General features: G+C 36.7%; 1 protein-coding gene across 1 annotated transcript in view; it reads right to left on the bottom strand.

Moving 5' to 3' along the window:
- Positions 1–18,456, bottom strand: part of Utp20 (UTP20 small subunit processome component) — a 100,658-nt gene that overhangs the window by 36,144 nt on the left and 46,058 nt on the right. The window contains exons 25-38 of the mRNA XM_074084223.1: positions 18,278–18,403; positions 17,274–17,440; positions 16,607–16,815; positions 13,636–13,779; positions 12,869–12,948; positions 7,463–7,689; positions 6,891–7,035; positions 4,388–4,475; positions 3,384–3,527; positions 3,139–3,189; positions 2,886–3,038; positions 1,168–1,323; positions 719–859; positions 156–293 (exon numbers count right to left, since the gene is read on the bottom strand). Coding sequence (XP_073940324.1) covers positions 156–293; positions 719–859; positions 1,168–1,323; positions 2,886–3,038; positions 3,139–3,189; positions 3,384–3,527; positions 4,388–4,475; positions 6,891–7,035; positions 7,463–7,689; positions 12,869–12,948; positions 13,636–13,779; positions 16,607–16,815; positions 17,274–17,440; positions 18,278–18,403 — 1,969 coding nt within the window. The remainder of the gene's footprint in view (positions 1–155; positions 294–718; positions 860–1,167; positions 1,324–2,885; positions 3,039–3,138; positions 3,190–3,383; positions 3,528–4,387; positions 4,476–6,890; positions 7,036–7,462; positions 7,690–12,868; positions 12,949–13,635; positions 13,780–16,606; positions 16,816–17,273; positions 17,441–18,277; positions 18,404–18,456) is intronic.

Genomic DNA, 18,456 nt, shown 5'->3' with positions numbered 1-18,456 from the left:
ACAGTTACCTTTTTTATAGCCTTTATTAGGTGTCAGGCATACTCTAAGGGGTTTAGAACTATTCTAATCTTCCAATTATGATGACAGCACTATGGATGCCACCAAGTCCAACTCCATTTTGGCAAAGCATGTCAGTATGTGATCTAATCCCTTACCTTGAGCATTTTCTCATCGAAAATTGGAGTCATGGCATAAGGCATGATGTAATTCTGAAGAGATTTAGAAGACAGCACAACTGTGCCTTCCAGGAGCTGTTTTGCCAGTTTCTTTAAGGCTCTTGCTCGTCTGTGAATCTGTAAGTCAGGATAAATATGTGTTAGTTACTGAAGGATCTCACCTTCAACCAGCTCCCCCTCAGCACCATGCTCATCATCCATGAGAAGATTAAAGGAGAGATCAGCACAGGCCGTGTGTTACGTGACCAATCGCCTGGGCCTTGATTTGTGTCTAGAAACATCATCTACAGCATGTTTAACAACGGATTCCGTAACACTGAAACTTATTAGGAAAGGACAGAGAAGGGTGACACTATTATTATTTATGGTTTGTGATATAACCAAAAAATTCAGACTACAGGAAATGATCATCTTATGTGTAAATCTGACAGACACTCAGGGAGACTACGGCACAGGAAGATTAAACCTCAAAGTATGTGTTTCTAAATGAATTGTTTGAAATGCTTATTTTGAAGGCAAGGAAAAGCAGAATTATCTTTTACCTGGATATGCTTCATGTTCTCAAAGAAGTCCATTTCTGGATCATGTTGATGAGTAAGCTGCACCAAGTCTTTAAATTCCAGTTGATTTGGAAAGGTTTGAATCAAACAGGAAAGTACCATGGTATAATCCTGTTGAACACTCTGCAAATATCAAGTTGAGGAAAAAAACATTTATAAAGAATCTGTTTGCTAGGCAATACGAAGTGGAACAAAAAAAGCCATTGTAATTGTTAAAAAATAAAACATTTCTACTACAAAAATCAATTAAGTAACTATGTAAAACTTTAAAAAAATGTGGCTTTTTTTTTTCCCCCATTCCCAACCCTGTTAAAAAGTTTGATGACTAATTAGATAAGCAAGTATTTTAACTAAATATACAGCAATAGCAGAAGAGGGAAAAACCAAACCAAACCACAGATGGTGGCACTCAAAAGACAAAGTTACAATACCTCTGTCTGGCTCTTCAACCCTTTCCTCAGTTTCTCCAGGAGTGAACGATGAATGATTTCCCTATATTCTTTCTCTGTGATGTTCAAGACAGCTAGCTTTTTGATGATACTCATTAAGCACATGCTGGCATTGTCACTTAAAGACATATCTCCTAACTTAAAAATAGGAAAAAGAACTCAAGGTAAAAATTAATATTCCTAGGAATATGATTTCCCAAGAAAGTCAAATTCTGTCAGTGCTTTGTTTAAAAAATGTCCCACAAATGCTATATACCTCAAGAAGAACCAGATGGAAGGATATGAGAAATAGAATAAGTGATTTTGAAATATTATGCTTTTGAGAACTATCCCTTAATTTCAGGAAATACTACGAAGCATATTTTAAAACTAGTTTTACTTCCCAAAGCAAACACAATAAAAGGTTCACTAAAGTCAGTTTTCAGTATCAGATCATCATGGAAAATGATACAGTTTGAATGGTGTCATTTTGGTTAGCTGTCCAGGGCTGTCAGCTTAAGGAATGTAGACTGTGAATGAAGAGAATGTATTCCTACCTCAGCCAGCTAGGCAGTGATTTAGACTTTTTCACACATCATTCTTCATGATATGTTGAGAGTGAGCCCCAAATGGAAGAACTATTACATTACGTAATTCCTGTATCAGATGAATGACTATAAAATCCTATGGAGGTTACTGATGCTACCACACACTCAACAGTAATTATGGGTTTAATTTCCTCTACTTTGGGATTTAATTTCAGTACAACAACATGGCACTTACTATAATTTAAACTTTTTGATGTTATTGTTGTACTGGGGTTTGAACTTAGGGCTTACACCTTGAGCCACTCCATCAGCCCTTTTTTGTGAAGGGGTTTTTTTGAGATAGGGTCATACAAACTATTTGCCCAGGCTGGCTTCGAACCTCGATCCTTCTGATCTCTGCCTACTGAGTAGCTAGGATTACAGGTGTGAGCCACTGGTGCACGGCTTAAATGTGTTTTATGTCTAGTGTATCTTCAATAAAAAAAGGGGAAAACTTTCAAGTAATAATTGAGGTATCATAAAGTTTACACTTCTAAAGTTTGTACAATTTAATAGATTTTAGTACATTAAGAAGGTTGTGTAAATTTTTTTTTTCTCAGTACTGGAGATTAAACTTCAGGCCTCACATAAGCTAGGTAAGCACTCTACCATTGAGCTGTACTCTAAACCTGATTTCAGATTTTCATCACTTCTGAAAGAAACTTGACACCCATTATAAGTCATACATTCCTTCATTCCTGTAGCCTTTTGGAAACATTAATTTACATTCTGTCTGCATGGATTTTTCTATTCTAACACATACCTTTGTTTTCTTTACATTAATTGATTTTATATATTTATTTTTTGTTTATCTGAGATAGGGCCTTGCTATGTAGCTCAGGCTGGCCTCAAACTTGTGTTCCTCCTGAATCAGTTTCTGGAGTGCTGGCATTCTAGGTGTGTATCACCATGCCCAACTAATACACAGCTTTTTGCTTTTTTTTAAAAAAAGCTTCCACATATTTTGTTGAAATACATGTCTTTCAAATCATATAACAATAAGCCCTCTGACAAGCAAAAAAGTTCTACTTCAAAAATAAAATTCATTCTAAAACAAACTTAAAAATTAAGTCATTGTATTAGGTAGTTGTATTATCAGAACAATAAAAACAAACTTTTGTTATAAAAGCCTACCTCCATATTATAGAAACAATTATGCATAACCGGAATCAGGTAGTTAGCATCCACAGTTTGCATTTCTTTGATATGGGAAGTGATGGTCTGGAATGCTGCGAAGCGGACGTCAAAGTTGATATCATCGAGGTGTCTTTGATCAAAGGCATTAAGCTATGGGAAATGACAACGAGGCCATATAATTGAAGGGGTACGGATCTTAAGTAAACAGGATTGATAATACTTTGAGAAGAGAAGTGAACATTTTGTTTACCTTGACAGTGTCTGTAATATATCTGAGTCCACTCTCAAAATCAGAAAGACTCTAAAAGGAAAGAACAGCACAATTATTAGTGAACAACACTGTAACTTTGCTGACCTCTTCACCTCTGTTCCCTATTTCCACTCAAATTCATATAAAATCATACTGGTACAAAAAAGGCTGCTCTGATATTCTGAAACGTGTCACGATTATCTTTTAAAGAAAAGGTGATTTGGGGTAAAATGTATATTACGTACCTGGAAAACTGTACAAAGCAACTGTCTTGACAACTTGTTATTAATAATGGAAAAGAGTTTGGCTAGAGGCTTGAGAAAGCTTGTAGGATCCAGACAATGTTGTAATAGGTTTTGCACTGTCACCAGAATATCAACCTCTGTATCCTGAAAAATGATGAGAAATCGTATTTCAGTACATCATAAAACTGTCCATTTGTATTTTTAATATCAAAACATTGGAAATAATTACTCATAGTTAAGAAGTAAGTGTCCTTTAATTCTAATAGAACATATGTGCTTTTGAAACATAATTTCTTCTATTGTGTAGTCAAAAAAGAGCTAACAAAGTGATCTTGCTGACAAAAAACAGATTCTTATTTGTGATCTTAAAAATTGAATTACAGGCTGGAGTTGTGGTTCAAGTGGAGAGTGCCTGCCTAGCAAGTACAAGGCCCTGAGTTCAAACCCTACTAATGCCACCCCCCTCAAAAAAATCAACAAACAAAACCCTGAATTACTATGTGTTGAAAGATGTTCAGTGTTGCCCTCATGACATAAATGCTCTTGATCCCCTGGAGGACTCTTGAGAGTGAATTAAGGTTTGAGAACCATCAGAAACTTTTAGCTATGTCTGAATATTAAATGCCTGATTTTCGCTCAGTTTTGCCACTATGATCTATATTTCCAAGTATGCAATGCACTTCTTGGATTCCACCTGTTATTGATTAAAGTCAGAGAGGAAAAAAAAAAAAAAACCTGAAATGAATTCAAAGCTAAACAAAGGGAAATAAAGGAGTTGATACTTTCACTGTTATGCAGATGGTGATGTCTCCACTTTCTTGTCTGTCCCCATTCTATTTCTGTCCCAAGTTATTCCCTTTAGTTCAAGCTTCTCATTTCTGCATAGTGCAAGCTCCTTGAGACAGATCCATCACAGACTCTAGTCAATAAAATTGCTCCTTTCAATTAAATTGAGTGACAAAGTGCCACTTCAAAGACAAAGTAAGTGTCCTCTGAATTTGTACCTGAGCAATATTGCCACGGTGAAGAAATGCAAGGAGAAGTGTAATGAGCAGAGAACTTTGTTCTTTGTCTTTCATAAACTTGCTGATCCTAGAGAAGGAAACAAACAGATATGTTAGGAGGAAACACAAGTTAAACTGCATGTAGAAAACCACTGATCTCAACATTGTAGTACATGGGTGGCTTTAAAGTATATGTGCATGTGTGTGATTAATTTATTTATACCGCAGGGCCCCCTCTTATTCCTCTCTGACATCAGGCTTTCAGCTCTTTTGCAATATCTAATTCTTGTAAGTCTAGTGCTGTAATCTGGTGATCTGTGATTTTTTATTTTACAAGGAAATAACATTTGTAAGTGCCTAACCTTATGATTTTACATACAGAATTTCAATTTAACTCCCACAATAATGCTATAGAGGAATTATTAGCCCCGTTTTTCCCAGGGAAAAACTGAGACTCCGAGAAGCTGAGGTCACACAGCTGGGAAGAAGCAGAGTAGGCCTTTGAAAATAAAGGAGTTGATACTTTCACTGGTCTTCTGGTGCCTCATCTCCTCTTATCATCTTTCCACTACTACAATGCCGTACATGAACTGTAGAGAGTATCTGAGAGTATTATTTCCCATTCTGCATAATGTAGTAGTACAGGAGTACAAATAAAACATTGCAAAACAGTTTCCAGAAGATACTACTGTATCTTTTTATTGGATGCTGCTAAAAGTAACATAAAAAAATTATTATAACAGCTGTCAAATTAAAATTTGAGATATAATCACTTCTTCACTCAGGTTTACCAACCTTCCCCCTTATGGAAATCAATTATATACTACTAGTTCTACTGCCAAACAGACTCTTTAAAAAGCTTTGCAAGCTCTTCCTGACTCTTAAAAACAAAACGATCTGTTCTTTCAAGTTAATTATTTTTATCACTTAAATTAAAAGTGAAAACAAAACAAAAAAAAGATATCATCCCATAAAACTCAAGGCTTTAATTAAACAAAATAGGCAAAGGCTAAATAAGCAAATCTATTAGTCTGATTAGGTCTTTGAAGTCTGTTGTCTTTAATATAATTAAATGAATGCAGATGTCGTAAAAGATTTCTAATGATACCTCCAGAGGGGGGAAAAAATTCTACATTAGCTTAAAAGTAAAAGGCATTTAAAATAGTGGAAACATTTTTGGTAATGAGGATTGAAACTTGAGCCTTGCACAGGCGAAGCATGTGTTCTACCACGGAGTGACACTTCCAGACCTATGCATGTTCCCATTTCCTCCCTTCCCCCCTTCTCTCCCCTTCCTTCCTTACCCCCACTTCCTCTCTTTCTTTTGGTTAGTGATTGGGGTTGAACCTGCCCAAGTTATTGGAAATCTTTTATAACTTTTTTTTTTCCTTTTTCTCTTATTATTCATATGTGCATACAAGGCTTGGTTCATTTCTCCCCCCTGCCCCCACCCCCTCCCTTACCACCCACTCCACCCCCTCCCTCTCCCCCTCCCTCAATACCCAGCAGAAACTATTTTGCCCTTATTTCTAATTTTGTTGAAGAGAGAGTATAAGCAATAATAGGAAGGAACAAGGGTTTTTGCTGGTTGAGATAAGGATAGCTATACAGGGCATTGACTCACATTGATTTCCTGTGCATGGGTGTTACCTTCTAGGTTAATTCTTTTTGATCTAACCTTTTCTCTAGTTCCTGTTCCCCTTTTCCTATTGGCCTCAGTTGCTTTTAAGGTATCTACTTTAGTTTCTCTGCGTTAAGGGCAACAAATGCTAGCTAGTTTTTTAGGTGTCTTACCTATCCTCACCCCTCCCTTGTGTGCTCTCGTTTTTATCATGTGCTCATAGTCCAATCCCCTTGTTGTGTTTGCCCTTGATCTAATGTCCACATATGAGGGAGAACATACGATTTTTGGTCTTTTGGGCCAGGCTAATCTCACTCAGAATGATGTTCTCCAATTCCATCCATTTACCAGCGAATGATAACATTTCGTTCTTCTTCATGGCTGCATAGAATTCCATTGTGTATAGATACCACATTTTCTTAATCCATTCGTCAGTGGTGGGGCATCTTGGCTGTTTCCATGACTTGGCTATTGTGAATAGTGCCGCAATAAACATGGGTGTGCAGGTGCCTCTGGAGTAACCTGTGTCGCAGTCTTTTGGGTATATCCCCAAGAGTGGTATTGCTGATCAAATGGTAGATCGATGTCTAGCTTTTTAAGTAGCCTCCAAATTTTTTTCCAGAGTGGTTGTACTAGTCTACATTCCCACCAACAGTGTAAGAAGGTTCCTTTTTCCCCGCATCCTCGCCAACACCTATTGTTGGTGGTGTTGCTGATGATGGCTATTCTAACAGGGGTGAGGTGGAATCTTAGCATGGTTTTAATTTGCATTTTGGAAATCTTTTAAACTGTTCAAGTTAAACAACTAAAAAGCGAAGTAACTTTTTAAAAATGATTACAACTACGGATGGACGTTATCTTTTAAGTACTAATGTCACTTACTTTGAAAGAATGCCAAGTTCCTTACTAACTTGTGTCCTGTTCTTTTTCTTTTTCACTTTTTCTGTACTCATTGTGCTTTTGCTGAGATACTGAAGAATTGCAGGTACATGAGGTAGAATTAATCTTCCTCCCATAGTGATAGGCTCTGAAAAAGACAATAATTGTTTTGATTTTAATAAACTCCCTTAAAGCATCATTGTATGATATCATCTTGATGACAGATAAGGAAAGCACTCAACTATTAATAAACACTTAAACTTCAACTCTAGACGTTTTTTTCTTACTCAGAAGAGCTATGTCACTAGCTAAATAACAAATTTGAACAAGACTCCTGAGGCTTTATTTAAACCGTTTTTAGTAACAGTAAAGGGAACTGTTGGGATGTTATAATGGAAAATACTCAATAATTTCCTGGAGGATAGATGAAACTTCCTAGACAGGAAATAATCTGCATTCCTACATGTGCACAGAAAAGAAATTTGTGAGCACAAGTTACTAACTTTCTCTTTTCTGAGGGGAAAAACTGCTACCTCTAAAGTCTAAGAATCATTTGCTTTGGACAGCATACACACCCTCTGTGTTCTGTGCTATGTCAGTGTATACGCATCCAGTCACTGGCAAACTTGACACTGTTCCTGTGGGTTCAAAATCTGGAAGGGTAAGAAGGTCATCCACTATATCCATCACAATACTGGCTGTGGCATCAGAGAGATGCTTTGCTGAGAGAATTGCAAAGACATTGGTCAGGATATCACATTCTGGATGCCCAGGTTTCTGTTTAGCCAGAAAAGGGAAATACCTGCAAAAAACACATTGTAATAATCATCTCATTTTACAGTATGCTGTGGATAAAAACATGTTCCATACAAATTTTCACGTTGACTTTAACAAATATATATGTGTATGTATGTGTGTGTGTGTGTGAACATTAGTACAATTACTTAAGCTAGATGTGAGGACGCACACTTGTAATCCCAGCTACGCAGGAGGCAGAGGCAGAACATGAGGTTAAAAGACCAGTCTGTGCAAAGTTAGCAAGATTCTGTCTCAAAAACAAGAGGGCTGGGGGTACGGCTGAAGTGGCAGAGTATTTGCCTGGCATGAACAAGGCCCTGGAATCAATACTCAGCACTGAAGGAAATTACTTAACAGAGGAATTACTTTAAAATCTAAAACCTGGAGATAATACTTCTAAGCATCTCATAAACTATTATTTAGGTGCTATTATGTGCGTTTGTAATTTAATCTTTACACTATCTCCATGAGGTAGCATCATTATCTCCATCACAGATGAAGAAACTGAGACTTGGTTCAAAGTCATTGAGCTAGAAAGTGGTAGAGGTGAAATGTGAACCACAGTCTAATTCATCTCAGCCCTTTCTAAAAGTTAGGCTACTTTTCAAATATAAGCTTCCCAAAATGTGAATGCTTACATACACTCACATAAAAAAATCTTTTACAACATGGGAGTTTGGAGAGAGTCAAACATTTGCTGTATTTGGAAATGCAACATTCAGAGATCATGGTCATTTGTTGGGGGAGGAAGAATACATCCAATAGTGGAAGACTCATAGGAAAGATTCGAGTATCTCTCCTATTTGAAACACAGCAAGGGCACAGAGCACAAAGGTTTTCCAGGCAAGGATCAACCAGCAGTTCTTTTACAGTCAGAGATACAAACCTAAGGCTTTGTAGGAGAAAAAAATTTTTGATAGTTTGACTTTATCAATTCATTTCCACTGAAAAGAAATCAAATACTTTAACATACTTAGCACTAGCAAACTTATAGAAAAGGTCTAAGGGGTTATATTCATGTCTTTCCGTCCAATAAGCACTCGTCGTAATAGCAGCAAGTTCCAAGTGAAATACTTTACACTAATTATGTTATCGATGAGATAGGTCTGAAATCATTTCTATTGTACAAGGTAAAACTGAGGCTCAGAGCAGCCACAGCGCAATGCACAAGCTGAAGCGTATGGCTCAATTAGAAATTTCAACCACTCCACATGCAAGGAACACTGATCCTCTGTGGAGAAAGACACAATAGCAGATGAGAACGGTCTCTGCACTCAGGGAGCTTTAGGCAGATAACCATAAGACAGAGATATGTAATATGGCCTTACAGATGTGGAAAGCACTCAGAGGAGATACTGGAGCACACAGGGGTCACAGTGATTAGAACCAGCACAATTAAGAGAGTAGCTGGAGAACGTCCCAGCTCCCAGCTTGGTTATTGTGGTTTAATTTCCTATTTTTATTGGCAGTATTGGGATTTGAACTTTGAACCGGGGCCTTGTACTTGCTAGACAGGTACTCCACTGTTTGAGTCAGGCCTCCAGCCCATTTTACTCTGGTTATTTTGGAGACAGGGTCCTGCTTTTTTTCTCAGGAGGACCTTGACTGTGATCCTTATTTTATGCTTCCCACTGTAGCTGAGATACAGGTAGGTACCACCACACCCAGCATTTTTCTGGTGAGACAGGTTCTCACAAACATTTTTTTTTTTTTTTTTTTTTTAGCCAGGGCTGGTATGAAACCTTTATCCTCCCAATCTCAGTTTCCTGCATAACTCTGATGACAGGTTTGCACCACTGTGTCCAGTTGTTGACTGAGATGGGGGTCTGGTGAAGTATTTGTCCACACTGGCCTCAAACTTTGATCCTCCAGACCTCAGCCTACTAAGTAGCTAAGATAAAATAGGCATGAGCTGACCAACACCCAGCTGGTACTTGGGTTTGAGTTCAAAGCCTCACATTTGCTAGGCAGTTGCTCTACCATTTGAGGCACGCATTCAGTCCTTTTATGCTACAGCATTTTTCAGATGGGGTCTTGCACTTTTTGCTGTTGCCAGTCTCAGACTTTGATCCTTCTACTATGTCTCTTGAATAGTTGGGATTACAGGCATGAGCCACTGCACCTAGTTTGGCCTAATTTTTTATAGCATCTCTTTTTATACAGAATTTACTGTTTGGACAGTAAATTATATGATCATGGTAGTTGGCAAGCAAGGTTTTATTTTCTTGAGTTTACCTAACTTCTGAGAAAATTTATCCTTATTTTTAAGCCTAAAGGCATTGGCTATAGTTCAACTCTACCTGCACTTACAGGTAATGTCTAACAAACTGTAAATCTCTACAAATGCAAAAACATGTTTTAATATCTGATTGATACTATATGAACTGTATGTGTATTTTGAAATCAGGCTTTTTTACAAGAGTAACATTCTTATGAAGTGATTCTGAAATATTAATTCATTGGTTTTTCCACACACACACTACATATACATATCTGTTGCTATGAGGGTTTCAAGGGCAGTGAACCCTTCAAGGGATTTTTTTCCAGGTGACTGTTTCATTAAAGAAAGGTCTTGTCACTTAATGTAGCTTCTATTTCCCCAGACAAAAAATAAGAAACAAATTACAGGACACAATGAAGTGATATACACCTTGAATAAGGAACCAAATAATATAAAGTTGGGTTTCTGTAAAATCTTCCTAGATGCAAAGTCCTTTGGGGACTTGTTTGCATAAAAATTACACAACTATAAAGTATTTCTCAAATATTACTATAAATACTGCTCACAGATATTCAGGGCTAAGACAAGATATGAAACTGCTTTGTCAAATTGGGAAATATGCAAAAACAGCCCTCTCTACCAGGAAAACAACATTAAGATATTTGGTCTGCCCAAAAATCCTATGTTCTCCCTCATATGTGGACATTAGATCAAGGGCAAACACAACAAGGGGATTGAACTTTGATCACAAGATAAAAGCGAGAGCACACAAGGGAGGGGTGAGGATAGGTAAGACACCTAAAAAATTAGCTAGCATTTGTTGCCCTCAACTCAGAGAAACTAAAGCAGATACCTTAAAAGCACCTGAGGCCAATAGGAGAAGGGGACCAGGAACTAGAGAAAAGGTTAGAGCAAAAAGAATTAACCTAGAAGGTAACATACATGCACAGGCAATTAATGTGAGTCAACTCCCTGTATAGCTATCCTTATCTCAACTAGCAAAAACCCTTGTTCCTTCCTATTATTGCTTATACTCTCTCTTCAACAAAATTAGAGATAAGAGCAAAATAGTTTCTGCCAGGTATCGAGGGGGTGGGGGGAGGGGGGAGAAATGACCCAAACATTGTATGCACATATGAATAATAAAACAATAAAAATTAAAAAAAAAAAGATATTTGGTCTGCTTTTGAAGACTATTTAGTAACATGGGAAGATGTTCATGATATAACGATAAATGAATAAACAAAATCAAAAGCTGGTTATGTAATGTGATTTCAATTTTGTAAAAACCAATGCCAGGATTTTAATTAGCATCATTGAATCAACATGAAAACTTTTTCTACCATGATAGCTGAACATATATTTAGACAGAGTTTTACAAAGACCAAAGAACAATGGTCTAGAAAATCTGTGAAATCTTTCTCGCTTATCACTTAAAATGGGAACTAAGAAAAAGCCATAGCAGAATGCTAATTACAAATTAGTTTTTGTTTTTAAACTGCAAGAATGCAGAAATGGTAATATTTACATGACGATGTAACAATCTGGTGTGTTTCACAATCTGCCTCTTCCTTTGCTAGACAAAATCAAACCATGGAAACAATTATCACACATAGGAATACCATCCCTGTCAATTCCAATGCTTCAGTTTTGAAGTTCTAATGAAACTGTAAGAACTGCAGAAAATGTATTCATTTTGATTGAATACGCACTCGACAATTTTACATTTAGCAAGGTGTTAAATACCTATTATTCCGCTTTTCATTATGTATTATTCTACTACTCCACAGGACTATCATAAAAAGTCTTTCTCTGCTCTGGTCCATCCAAACACCCACATTGCTAAGGTTCTCATCGGATCTTACTCCAATGAGGAAGTTGAGAAGGTTGATCTCATAGAAGCTGAGTAGAATACTGCCTACCAGAGACTGGGGAGGGGAGGGTAGAGGGAGAAAAGGTTAGAGAGCAGGTACTAAGCAGGAGACTTAGGTTGTGGTTTTTTTGTTGTTTTTTAGAGGGTAGGGACAAGGTCTCACTAAGTAGCCCAGACTGGCATTGAACTTGTTATCCTCCTACCTCAGGCTCCCAAGTGCTGGGATTACAGGTGCACTCCACCATGCCTGGGTCAAGAGAATTCTGAGTTAAGTTTGATATTCTACTGCATACCCACGCAACTATAGCTAAGGCTAATTGTACCATTTATTAAAAAAAAAAAAGCTAGAAGGATACTGAGTGTTTTTACTACAAAGCAATGATAAATATTGAGGAAACAGATCTGTTTACCCTAATTTGAATATTATACATGTATATTTGTACTGAAATATCACACAGCACCCCGTAAATACGTACAAAAAAAATCTTTTTTTGTTATTGTTGTTGTGGTACTGGGGTTTGATCTCAGGGCCTATATATACCTGGAGCCACTCCACCAGCCCTTTTTGTGTCAGGTATTTTTGAGATAGGTCTTGCAAAGTATTTGCCTGGGCTGGCTTCAAACCCGGATCCTCCCAACCTCTGCTGGTGGCATGAGCCACCAGTGCCTGGCCAATTATGTCTTCTTTTTAAAAAAGATTTCCCCTATATCCTTTTAGATATTCCCCCTCCTTCTCTTCCTCCCTCCCTCCCTCCCTTCCTTTTTGTACCTGAGTTTGAACTTGCTAGACAGGCACTCCACCACTTGAGCCATGCCCCCAACCCTTTATTTCATGCTCATATACAAATGCACATGCACCAAAAAGCATTTTTCCTGAATTACATTATACACATTGCTTAGCAATTTTCTTGAAATTATATATTTTGCAATCTTTCTATACTTCTTTATTCAACTGCCTTATCCTCTTTAACTGCACCTAAAGTCACTAACTACATGGAAAGACCCTAAGTTGTATTAGTTCCCCAAACTAGGCTTGGTTAGATTAGCCTAAAACATCATCCTATTTACAGGGAGGGATAAAGGCTGTACCTCGCATTTCTGCTCCAGATACTAATTAGCTTCAGCAGAGGAGTAGGTGAGTATTGACTCTCAGATCCAAGCCTGCAGATCTAGGAGACAAAATAAAAACAGTATGAAATAAAAACATACAAATTACAGAAAAAACAACCAACAGACAGAACAAGCACCACACCAGAGAATGAAGAGCCAAGGGATTTGCACGTGAAGGACAGACTGAGGAAAAAACAAGGGATACAAAGTACATCAACACAGAAAAAAAAGAAAAAGAAAAGGCAAAAACTGTGCATGAAGTTCTAGACACTTGAAAAGAAGTGGGTATTTTAGGTTTCAAATGTTCAGAAATGACTGAGGGTTCATTTCTAAAATCAAGTTTCTCCTACAGCCTGCTTAGCTATAACTGCACAGTTATCAAATGGCTACAAGCAGAAACATCCAACAAGAAAATGCAGAACAGAACTACTGCATGTTTCCTGACATGCTTGTTACTATGAGATGCTATGAAAGTTATATCACATTTGCTTAAGAGACTCAGTTATATTCACCTTAGCCTTAAGTATAAATGTTACGGTATTTAAGAAAAAGCAACTCTTGATTTTTACTTCTGGTAGTGGAGGCAAGCAAAAGTGTTCGAAAAACTTGAAGATATAAAGAAATGCTTGATATCAGAGAAAAGATCAGGACAAGCATTCTGGTCTGGGTAGTAGACTATGCTGGTGAATGAATCATGAAGGAAGAAGTAGAGGGTGTGCAGGCAGAGGGTAAAAATTGGGGTTTACCTGAGGCCAAACTGCACCATGAAACACAGCATCAATTTCTTCTGTTCTAAACTGATGGGATTCCCAATCCACAAAGATATCAGTTATCATTTTGATTCCAAGACGTCTTAAATTTTTCAGGGGGTTAATAAACCTCAGCTGTACCTGCAAGACAAAGATCTTCTATTTTAAAAAATAAACATACACAATTTTTGTCCCTGATTTCTTAGAGAGGCACTGTTGCTGAGATGTCAAATCAAATTGGAAACCCTGTAATTAAAGCTATTGGCTTTGATTCACATGGGAATATCAACTGAACAAGGCGTATTGCTTTTCTCATGAACAATAAGCAAAGAAAAAATACCAAATGATGAGATGTGCTCCACTCTCCCTGCCCTGTAAAATCACACTAGCTGTCCACTTATTTTTACATATGACCTTAATTACCAACATCAAATTCTAAAAATCACCATTAACTTTATGAAGACAACAGAAATGTTCTCAGATAGTGAGTATCAAGTCCATGGTCATGATATGAATAAAATAGGAAACTTACTGACGAAAATCCGGTACCCTGATTATAGAGGTATTTGAATCTAAAAGAGCACATTTTAAATTCAATATGAACAAGGATGCCCTTAATTTGCCACGTAAGCCTGAGGAACCATGATATCCACACACCATCTACTTTTAGCTAATTATCTCATTATACAAGTTACAAAGGCAGAGGAAATGACAAGCAAATTACAAGAAGGTGACATAGTTACGAGTCACTCTGACCTGTTTTAATTCTACTAGCAGTATTTTTGCTATCAGCTAAATCATGTTTGGTGCACTGATACTTGAAAAAACATGGTCCTGTGACCAACTGGAGCAAGTAATAAACCAACATGAGCAAACATGACCTCAAATAAGACACCCGCCCTTCTCTACTCCCACCACTTCCGTGGGTAGGATCTGCAAGTTCTATTCATTTCTGTAACTACAGTGCCAGCAGCCCAGTTTATTCCATAACTGTTAAATAATTACTGGAGGAAAAGTCTGAAAATGAGCAATTGTAGACTTCAATTCCTAGAAGTCAGCATGGCTTAGTTTATGTACACTTACAAGTTACCCCACTGCTTAAATTAAACCCACACAACCACTAATTTTCATGATACAACCCAGAAGGATATGAAAGGTATAAAAAGTAAATGTGTAAATGTGTAACTTAGCTCAAATATATAAATGTAGAACTTTAACTTTCTTAAGGAAAATTACCAACAAATAATTTGTTATGCCACTTAAAAGGAATTCCTTGAATTTATTTTAAAAAAAAAAAAGAAATTAAGAAGCAAGCTAGCTTATATCTGTGATCAAGCTTAACACCTCACTAATGAACTGTGAAATTGCATAAATGATCCTCTGAGTTACTGATTGTTGACCTGGAAGTAAGGCACATTACTGAGTAACTCCTAAGTTAATAAAAAATCCAAAGAGCTTCTTTATATAGGCTTTTGACTTTCATAATTAATATATGAAGTCTTATACATCTGCTATATGGCATAAACACTCAGGTAAGTTTTCAAACAGCCCTTAAACACTCATATAACATGAAGAAAGATTTTTGTAAGACCTCTTTTCGACTTTGACTCTTGGCCTCTCACAGCTTTTCCACAAAGCAAACAAAGCAGTTTTTCTTTTTTTTTCAATTGCCAAATGTCCTCTGGGAGGCAAAACTGCCTGGTAGTGAACCACTGACTTTAATAATACTGACAATGTCTCATACCTTACATTGGGCAAATGGTGTAGTGCTTACAGAGAACTTTTGTGTATCTTTTCCAATGTGCTCTTTAATACAGCCATTATAAGGATAACAACTGCAGATTTCATTAGTCCTTTTTTTTTTTTTTTCTTTTGGTGGGACTGGGGTTTGAAATCAGGGCTTTGCACCTGTAAAGCAGGCACTCTATCCAAAGCAATATTTTGAAAACACTAAACAGTCTTTACCACCTCCCTGTTTCAGGTCTCTCAGCAATTTCCTGGTAGGAAGTGAAGTATATATTTACACTCAGAAGTAAATGCACATTCTGTCATAGCCTACAGGGTCCTACATAACCACACTACTGACCTCTTCTCTTTTTTTTTTTTTTTTTTTTTTAAGTGGTGCTGGAAATTGAACCCAAGCCCTTGTACCTGCTAGGCAACACTCTACCACCAAACTAAACTATTTCCTTAGCTCCCTATGTACCTTTTGAAATTAATCTTATCCAACTCTTCTTGTTCTCTGTACTCTAGCCACCTCTGTTCCCATCTCAGGGAGCCTTCACCTGGTCACTTATTTCATTATTACAGCAGACTTATATCCATCCATAGCCTCCAAAAGCAGCCTAAAATTTTGGCAGTCAATATTCACTTATGATTATATTTGAGAGGCAGTTCACCAGGCATATCCATTAATCAAATGCTAAGAGTTTAGCCAAATTAAAATTGTAACTATTTGTCATTAGCTGAGTATCAGTAGTCAAAATATGAGTCTAAATCTTTTCTTATTTGACCTCGCAGCTTATTTCAAAAACACCGCACTGATTATAGGCAAGCATTTACTTCTTAAAAAGTTCCATAGAACTCTGTCTCAAAGTAACAAATCAAGAGTAACAGCTCTTGATTCATTCTTGAGAGTTGGAAAATATCCTACATCTCTAAGCTCTTAGAATTAAAATGTAAGAAACATCAGCTCAAGAACTACCAAGATGGACTTCTGAGAAGAGAACAGTACTAACCTACAGTCTATAACTTCACTCCTTTTAAAAATATATACTTGATACAATTTGTATCTTTTAGTTATATATAAATATTTATATTTAAAATGTTACTGTTTTAAAAACAGACTTTCAAAGGGTTACACTAGGACATTTAACCAAAAATGTTAGTAATTCAGGCTCCAACCCAACTTCCAAGTAAAGCCAGACTCCTTAGGCTAAGAGGAAAGCATCTCCTCTGAGTCTCTCACCTTTTCTCGTTGGTCAAGGATGTGTGATACGGTTGCTGTCATACAGAGTAGTATCTGCAAAATTTTTGGTAAGTATTCACTGATCAGATGACTAATGTTCTTCAGTACTATTTCCAGGCTATTTAGGATGCCATGCTGACGACCCAGAGGAAGAACTTTAGAGAGATCCAAACTGTCCATTGCTTGAATAACTGCAGAATGGCACTCTCCTATCACAAGACATTGTGAAAGGTGAGTCCCCAGCAATATAGTATTTCCCACTGTCGTGACAATTTATAGATAACACTGAACTTTTGTCATGTATTATCTTCTTTTGAGCTTACTAGTCAATGAACTGAGTAAGTCAGGTTTTAGTCTATTAGAAGATACCCATACTTTGTATATGGGTAAGTATTCATCGTTTTCCAAATAGCCTAAATGCACAACAACTAAAAAATAGACATGTTCTACTTATAACACAAGAGTGCTAATAATCCCTGGGTTTGATTGTGAGATTGCTAAATTCAAAGTTTAGCATGAACTACACTTTAGCCAAAAGACCATTACTGAGGGTGGGAGGACCAACTCCAGTGGAAAGACTTCTAACTTCTAATGTCCAGAAAGAATGTGAAACCTAGCCTGAAATAATCCAAGTCTACTGCATGGCATGGAAGACAGGTACTACTACCATTCTTGAAGTGTTTCACAGGTTCAGACAACAGGTCTAAGAATATCTGGATCTCCTCGGGTTGGGTCCCAGCCAGGAAACGCAGAACAATGGCCATGCGTGTGCCAGAAGCAGATTTCCCCTGAGTTTTACTCCCAGTCTTATTCTTCATTCTCCCATACAAAATTCTAGAAATCAAAAGAACATTGTTTGCACAGTATTTAATTCCAAAACCTAATGGTAGTTTTGTTTAACTAAAAGATGGTAAGAGCAACTGAACACTAAAATGGATATATTCTAAAGCAAGGATAATTAAATATATAATACACATATTTAGAAAAACAAAAACGAAACAAGGCTATCAGGAAGCAGGATGATGAAAATAGTAAACAAAAGCAATAAAACTGGCAAGTCAATGGGAAGTCTAATCAAACTGAAAACAAGAATACAGAGAAGTAAAAGGAAGTGAATAAAACTGTAAGACAAGGAGCTTGAAAGAATTCAATGAAATAGTTGGAAAAAACACAAATAGACCAATAATTACTTAGAAAACATGGAGCTCATGCAGTTTAACAGGTAAATTTTTTAAACTTTCAGGGAGAAAAAGTAATTGCCATGCTATGTTTTCACAGCAGAAAGAAAGGAGGAAATAGCCTTTTTCTTTAATGAAGATGATAAAACTAATACTGAGATGGGTGTTAACGAAAATAAAACTAACTACTAATCTTATTTATTTCTAAATACAGTATCTAGAATTGCATTAAAACCAAAAAAGGATTACTTCAGGAAATGCAACAGAGTAATGAATAAAAATCTATTAACACAGACCAATGATTCAATGAACAACAGTAATAGTATGTAAGATAAACAATTTGGCTTTTTCCAAAAGATTCAATTAAAAACAAAGAATAATCAAAAGAAAATACAAAATGAAATATTACAACTACCAAAAAGAATTATAATGCTATATCCACAATCGTGTTTGTGACTTTGTTTAAAACTCAGTCTTTAAACAGTATAAATACCTCATCAGAATAGGAAACAAATCTGCTCGGTGGGCTGGTTTCACTACAGTATTATCTTCTGAAATGCTAAAATGCACTATTTCTTCTTTAAAGCTTCTGTCCTCAAGTAACCTTTGTAAGCTTTCCCTTTAAAAACAGAATATGGCACAAGTCATCACTCAGTCCACAGTAAAGTAGTA

Source organism: Castor canadensis, chromosome 8 (assembly GCF_047511655.1).
Source record: "Castor canadensis chromosome 8, mCasCan1.hap1v2, whole genome shotgun sequence".
NCBI classification, from domain to species: domain Eukaryota; kingdom Metazoa; phylum Chordata; class Mammalia; order Rodentia; family Castoridae; genus Castor; species Castor canadensis.
The sequence above is the reverse complement of the archived record's forward strand: the minus strand, read 5'-3'. Positions and strand labels throughout refer to the sequence as shown.